Below are 7994 nucleotides of genomic sequence, written 5' to 3' on the forward strand. Positions count from 1 at the left end.
CGAGGACGTCCAAACTCTTCCGACAGGATCCCATAAACACTCGGTGCAGGAACATCCAGAGAAAAACAAAAGCACGACTGTGATTCCTGAAGCTGAAGAACTGACGGGAAACTCCTGTCAGACGCACAACGCAGAAACACCATCAGACCCTGCAGCGGGTCACAAGCTTCACTCAGAAATTACTAGTAAAATTCACAATTAATCACAGAGAAACAGCAAGTAACATGTTGAATCAAACGTGAAACTTTGAAGTAGAAAAACTGAAACAATCTCTAATCTTTTTTTACACTGTAGAGTCAAGGCCCTTTCACGTCAAGAACAATACCTATAACTATATTAGCATGCAAACCAAAGTTTATTCTAAGACGTTTTGTCATTTGTCACTTTAAATGCTTGAGCTCTTTAAAGTCGGGTGGACTCTGATTGGCTGTCAAAGTTTTTATCGCTCAACAGCTGGAAAATCGTTCCTCTGTGTCGCTATCGTTATAGTTGAGGTGTGAACTCACTATTCTTTTATATTCAGAATGATTTTTAAAAATGAATCATTGAGGTTCTACTCGTCGTCGTTGGTGTGAGCGAGGCTTCAGTGTCACTGATGATAAGAACCTGATTAACAGCGGCTTTAGTGTTACAAGGTTACAAGTCGCTTACGGCAGGTTTGTTTACAGCAGACGAGGCTTTAGAGCGTCTGATTAGACGACAAAACACACGCAGCTCATTGTGTGAGTGTGTGTGTGTGTGTGTGTGTGTGAGAGAGAGAGTGAGTGTGAGTGTGAGTGTGAGTGTGTGTGTGTGTGTGAGAGAGAGAGTGAGTGTGAGTGTGAGTGTGAGTGTGTGTGTGTGTGTGAGAGAGAGAGTGAGTGTGAGTGTGAGTGTGAGTGTGTGTGTGTGTGTGAGAGAGAGAGTGAGTGTGAGTGTGAGTGTGAGTGTGTGTGTGTGTGTGAGAGAGAGAGTGAGTGTGAGTGTGAGTGTGAGTGTGTGTGTGTGTGTGAGAGAGAGAGTGAGTGTGAGTGTGAGTGTGAGTGTGTGTGTGTGTGTGAGAGAGAGAGTGAGTGTGAGTGTGAGTGTGAGTGTGTGTGTGTGTGTGAGAGAGAGAGTGAGTGTGAGTGTGAGTGTGAGTGTGTGTGTGTGTGTGAGAGAGAGAGTGAGTGTGAGTGTGAGTGTGAGTGTGTGTGTGTGTGTGAGAGAGAGAGTGAGTGTGAGTGTGAGTGTGAGTGTGTGTGTGTGTGTGAGAGAGAGAGTGAGTGTGAGTGTGAGTGTGAGTGTGTGTGTGTGTGTGAGAGAGAGAGTGAGTGTGAGTGTGAGTGTGAGTGTGTGTGTGTGTGTGAGAGAGTATGGAAGTGTCCTCAAGCGCAGGCCTTGATCGTTGCTGTCTTTGATAACACACGTTCAGTCTGTGAAAGTGTTTGTGCTGATATCTGCATTGACGTCCTGTGGCTTCATCTAAACCAGAGGAGCGTCTGCACTAATACAAGTTTTTATATATTAGCTTAATATATTTGGATTCCCGTTAAAGTCAGACGTAGAGTCTGAGATCTGAGCTTTCGGCTCTTTGTTCTTTATTATTTTTATTCTCTCAGTTTTCATGCTGTTGTTCTGAAGAATTCATTGCTGCATTCTAGCACTCGCTGATTCATCAAATTATATTTTTAGTTACAATTTTGGCTTTCAGTGACTATGAAAACAAGATAATTGAGATAAAACGATTGTTGTGTTTCAAAATTTTGCATTTATTTATATTTTTTATTTTTATATTTATTACAATTTGTATACATAAATACATATATTATTTATTATTATTTTTAATTTAATTTATTTACTTTTTTTTTTTTTTTACTTGAATTAAGTTTAAAAGTTCAATAAATGCATCATGTTAAATAATCATGATCTCAGTAAATGGCCAAAATAATTGTGATTATGTTTCTGCATTAGTGATTGATAACAGCTGATATATCTACAGTGTTTTCGGTCTATAATTTATAGTTGTTTAATGAGAGCCGGTAGACTGTGCACAGAATCACTGAAATTCAGTGTCTAGTCTAATATTTACTCAAGATTCTTCTAAATCCACTAAAAGCATCACTTATCACTCTAACAGCAGAACGACACACATCTGTGCATTGACAGCTGAAGTCCAAACCAACTGAGGTGGAAATGAATGACGTTCACTCAGTTCATGCAGGAAGAGAATACAGTGGAAATATAACACACACACACACACACACACACTCACTCACTCACTCACACACACACACACACACACACACACACACTCACGCACGCACGCACGCACACACACACACACTCACGCACACACACACTCACACACACCTTCTGAACGCTTCATAACATCCTCATGAATCTGAATCTTCATTCGCCGGTGTGACTCGTGTTCTTCTAATGATTCATGATTCGGAGTCACACACTGACCTACATTCAGACTCATTCTGAAATATTAAATACACACAAACACACACAATCGTCTCACTGACTTTCTCACATCACCTGTGAATGGATCATTCTGAGCGGATAATAACCTGTTACTGTAAATGAGTCGGTGATGGTTTCTGTGCACATCTATTCATTTATTCAAAACTCTTCTATCATGGACATGTTTTACATTTCAGAATTATTTTGTGGGGCTTAAAATGAAAAATGTGGTATTAACCTTCCTGAGCTTAATCAAGGGAGAAAGCAAGCCATAACAGTAGGCATAATCTTCTGTTAAATATAGTCAGAGGCAGGTCTGGATTAAACTATTAGTTATATCTGAAAAACTGCAGAAACAACTGTGTGTTTGACAATCATGCAACAATGTTGTTGTCATGTGACTACACTCACTAGCTGCTCTCCCATTGGAGGATGGCATGTACATTACCAACATGCTGAGACGACCTTTCTGAACCATCACACCTCGACTACACACACACACACACACACACACACAGAGAGAGAGTTCAAACATGCATGCACACACACAGGGAGAGAGAAGCCCTCACTGGGCTTGAACTTCTGCTGCCGTAGCGGCCGAGAGAGCAATGAGACGAGTGCTGGGACACATCTGGGTCAGAGCTGATTAATGGAGCCACTCCTGAGAAGAGGCCAGTCCTACACCTGCACTGGGCACACGCACACACACACACACACACACACACGCACACACACACACACACACACACCACACATCTGCAGCACTGCATACATCGATGTCCACTGACTTCCCAGAAAAACACATTATGGCAGGGGGGTGAAAGCGTTCTGGAATTCCCCAAAGTGCAGCGAGAGTTCGGATTCAGAACGAAGCGGAAAACACAAGAACCGGAATTCTGAATGCTGAAGCAGAAACAGCAGAACAGACGGCCGAGGCTCATCTGCTGCCACTCACTTCTCAACACATCCATTATCCAAAACAACCTAACTATGGAGAACCGATTCAAGTCTTTACACATAAACAGATGAAGTCCTTGTCTGTGCAGCAGGAGTGTGTGAATTGTTTGGTGGTGATTCTACTAGAATTCAAAGTTGTGCGAAGCTGATCATAGATAACAAGACAGCATTAACAAACAACACTCCACAAACCATGATGCTCTCTGTCATTGGTTACTTCTGTACAGCACAACAGAAGATATTTTGAAAAATATTCCTGAAGAATTCCATAGAATGAAACTCAGTGCTCTTTAGTTTCAAAATTTATTTTGTGTTCCACAGAAGAAATTAAGTCAGGTTTAAAAGGGACGTAAATGATTTTGTGTGAACAATCCTTTCAAAGTACCACACTTTCAGCACCATAGCAATACACCACTGTACTATGGTGCTGAAATATCACTGTAAGGAAAAGATGGTAAACATGAGTGTCACACACTGTCTAACTTCCATCAGAGATGCAGGACAATCAGCAAATAAACATGTCGATAAACACAAACACCAGCACTGACAGCTCACACACACACACACACTCGTACCGGGGCACGCAGCTCGGAGAGGAGCGGTCGATCTCCCAGGTGGCGAAGAGGTTCATGGGGACGGGCATAGACCCGGAGCCCGCGGAGCCCCACAGCACCGCTCCAGACGCCGCTGTGGGAGCCGCTCCGCCGCCGCCGCTGCCCGGGTTCAGGAAGGCGGCCCGAAGCCCTCCTCTCTCCAGCGCTGCCGCCATCATCACTTCAGCATGCACCGATCTGAAGAGCTCAGAGCTGATGCAGCGCCGCGACGCTCTGAGCGAGCGTCTGATTCAGCGGAGCGGAGGAGTCTCTGAGGCGGAGCTTCTGCAGCCGGGTAACTGACCGACAGAGGGCCACGCCGCAGCATCTTCTTCATCATCATCATCATCAGCGCTGACCTCAATACACAGAATTAAAGAAAGAAAGAATAGGAGAAGTGTGAAATATATATACAGTCATAATAGATATATTCATAAATATTATTCAATGAATAATTGTATGAATTAAATATTTATAGCATGTCCACAAACAGAAATATTTGTAAAAATAGTATTACATTATTACATTTACATTTATGCATTTGCTTTCATCCGAAGAAACTTGCATTGCATTCAAGGTATATATTCACATTTGATCATTTCTTGCTTTCCCTGGGCATTGAACCCATGACCTTGGTATTTCTAATGCCATGATCTACTGAGTGTATTGCAATAGAATTTATTTATATGCATTTGTGCATTAGCACTATATTGAGACATAATAACTTGTTTATTTATGGTTCTTTTGGTGTAGTTGTTTTGAATATAATCATATATACACTTAGTATTTGTATTTTTTGTAAATGTTTATTGTTTTGCAATAAAAAATATAGAAATGGACACGCTGCACACGCACAGAGGAGTATGCTGCTTAACTGAGACTGATCCAGATGTTCTTCTGAGCACTGCTTTAAAACCCTTTAACCAGACTCATCGATATTTAATGACATCGTAAGACATCATGTGGAGGTGTAGAGTTGACTGTATTAATTCTGCACAGCTTTGGTTTGCCTGTACAAGCTGTCAGCCTGGGTTAGTGTTAGTGAGTCAGTCTAACTGGAGCAACAGCTGGAATAATGCCGCTGTCTGAATATGAGTGAAGCAGAAGCAGCTCAGGTCTGTGAGTGACAGCTGGGTCTCACACACATTCCTCTGATAACAGCTGATATGAGCAGCACTGAACAGCAGCTGCAGCACTATTACACACAGACCGGCTCTTTCATTAATCCAGCCAAAGTGAACCGATTCATTGTTGCATTTGTTTGATGGGGTTCTTGTTTTTTGTTTTGTTTTTCTATTTTATATCTTTCTCTGTTGAAACAGTGTAATATTTTTTATTAATGTTGAAAGTTGGGTTGCTGTTGAAATTAGTCAAAATTAAAGTAACACAACATGGGCGTCTCCAGTGTTGACTTCATCTCTCTCTCTCTCTCTCACACACACACACACACACACACACACACACACACACACCGCTCTCAGTCTGGTGATCTGCTGGATTGTAGCTCCATCTAGTGGAGAGTCTGGAGTTGTTTGTAAGTAGTTTGTGAGTAAGTTGATATTCATTCTATTTTAAAAATGTTTTCTTTGGATTGTTAGAGAATGTAGGAGAACATAACGTCATTAATTTGTGTTTCCTGCTCGCTAAATTTCACATACAGAAACTACAATCTGGCTCTAAATCTCTCTTGTCTTTATTCAAACCTGGCAACACATCCCTTACTCCAAAAAAAACCAAACAACAACAACAACAAAAAAAACATGGTTACTCTAGTTAAACCATGCTCACCACAAATGAACCATGCTTTTGCTGCACTAACCATAGTTTAACCATGGTACTTGCAGTAAAACCGTGGTTATACCTCCTAAAGCCCAGAAACAGAAGGTTTTGTGAATTTAGTATTTTTTCATGTCACTACATTGTTTAGAGCATAAGAAAAAAAATTACAATTTTGAAAAATGATATTTTATGCTATAGACCAGCATAAAAAGACAAGAATGAACGTGAATAGGCAAAAACAATAAATCATCAATACATTTTTAGGTTTCAGGATTTTTTTTTTATACCAAACTTTGTATAAAGATGATTCTCAACTATGTTACGAAAGATATAACAGAATGATATACCATTGTGCTTTATGCAGTATGTGTGTAAAATTGACATAAGAGCGTTTACAATGTGTATCACTGTATCTAATTTGCATGTTTTGGATGTTCCTGGGGCGACATGTAATGAAAAAAAGAAGTGTAATAATGGGAGCAACAATTAGCAAGATTTTCATAATAATATCTCATGTTTCATAGGAATATAGAAATATAATTTCTTTCCCTATTCATTTTTTGTGTCTCCCAGAATGCGTCATAAACAGTTGTAATCCTGCTGTCTCTGCAGTGGACATGAATGAAATCAAGTCATGTTTCATAACAGAAAATCAGGTTTTGATTTGAAACCCCATTACATTTTATCTGTGATCTGTGTTGTACTTTCTTTCTTCATTCTTTCTTTGTTTTAGAGATATTGGTCTCTAGCGTAAACTCTTTTTTTTCTTTACTTTGCTCAAGCTTTTCAAGTGTTTGTATCTGTTGTGTGTCAGCTCTAAAGGTGATCTACTTCTGATGATAAACCAGCTTTCGCTTGACTGCCGAGAGATGGCGCTGTTCACCAGCCGTTCCTCAGAAGCACAGCATGTTTATTCGCATATTGTTCTCTCTTTTAATGTGTATGTGAGTGTAAATGTCAGCTGCATCATATGTCTAAAGGATTACTAAAGGATTGTCTAATTAACTTATTGTTATTGTTATCGTTATTGAAATATAGCTTACCGTATGGCACTTTTTAAGTTTAAATTTGAAATGCTACTATAATTTATGTTTTATATAAATGATTGCAGGTATTATTACATACTATAATAATACTATAATTTATATAACATATAAATAATAATAATAAATATAGCTGCAAGCAGCGATGGTGGGCCCAAGCCGTTAGTGCAAACGCCACCCCGGTGGCATCAGGAGAACGGTGTACAGTGGGCACATGCATTTACAGTAACCCTCTGGAAGTCTGGTTTTAAGGGATACGGCAATTAAAGAGTTAATCTGAACCATATAGACCAGGGGTGCCCAAACTCGGTCCTGGAGGGCCGGTGTCCTGCAGAGTTTAGCTCCAACCCTAATCAAACACACCTGATCCAGCTAATCAAGCTCTTACTAGTCATACTAGAAACTTCCAGGCAGGTGTGTTGAGGCAAGTTGGAGCTAAACTCTGCAGGACCTCGGCCCTCCAGGACCGAGTTTGGGCACCCCTGATATAGACATTCACACAACAATATTTAAACTTTGGTAACACTTTCAACAAGGTTTCAGTTATTAACATAAAACTATGTTAATTAACATGAACTATAATTATGTAGCATTTACTGATGCGAGTCTCTCTCTCTCTCTCTCTCTCTCTTTCTCTCGCTCTCTCTTTTTCTCTCTCTCTCTCACACACACACACACACACACAAAGAGAACAATTTGTAATCTGCTTTTAAATCACCAGAAAATAATATTCAAATTTGATACGTTGCCATGGCAACAATATTTCAGATATCAATATCCCCTCACCAGTTTTACATCGGCCGTGTTTTGACATTATTCTGAAGAAGTTTGAAACAAATCGGGTAAAAATAAGATGCTGCATTTAAAGCATTTTGAAAATGACACACTTCCTGCCGTCAGTCGGTGGCGCTATATTTTTGACTCCTAATAGTCACATGTATGCGTTCGTCATCATACAACGAACAAACCCCAGAAGTTTGATCAAAATCAGACAATGTATGTGGATGCTATTAGACACTTCCTGTTTCTCATTTCTCGCCATAACTCCACTGCCTCGCCACGGGCAAACCGTTCGAGATATCAAAAATCCCCTGGCAATTTTGCGTCCCCAATGTCCTGAGATCATGTTCACCGAGTTTGGTGGCAATCGGTTGGAAACCCTCATAGGAGTATATCAAATGCCAGAGCATGC

At 40.3% G+C, this 7994-nt stretch overlaps 2 protein-coding genes across 3 annotated transcripts in view; one reads left to right on the plus strand and one right to left on the minus strand.

Annotated features, from left to right (window-relative positions):
- The window catches only part of LOC107742077 (phosphofurin acidic cluster sorting protein 1), a 49392-nt gene extending 45145 nt beyond the window's left edge, over positions 1-4247 (minus strand). For both annotated transcript variants that reach the window (XM_016554939.1, XM_016554938.1), the window contains exon 1: positions 3963-4247. In XM_016554939.1, the coding sequence (XP_016410425.1) occupies positions 3963-4159 (197 nt within the window). In that variant the 5' untranslated portion in view covers positions 4160-4247. The remainder of the gene's footprint in view (positions 1-3962) is intronic.
- A 1191-nt stretch (positions 4248-5438) lies between these two features.
- Positions 5439-7994, plus strand: part of lbh (LBH regulator of WNT signaling pathway) — a 12710-nt gene continuing 10154 nt past the window's right edge. The window contains exon 1 of the mRNA XM_016554944.1: positions 5439-5518. The gene's annotated coding sequence lies outside the window, so the exon portion shown is untranslated. The remainder of the gene's footprint in view (positions 5519-7994) is intronic.

This window comes from Sinocyclocheilus rhinocerous, unplaced genomic scaffold, assembly GCF_001515625.1.
Source record: "Sinocyclocheilus rhinocerous isolate Xijiao unplaced genomic scaffold, SAMN03320098_v1.1 scaffold3119, whole genome shotgun sequence".
Taxonomy (NCBI): Eukaryota; Metazoa; Chordata; class Actinopteri; order Cypriniformes; family Cyprinidae; genus Sinocyclocheilus; species Sinocyclocheilus rhinocerous.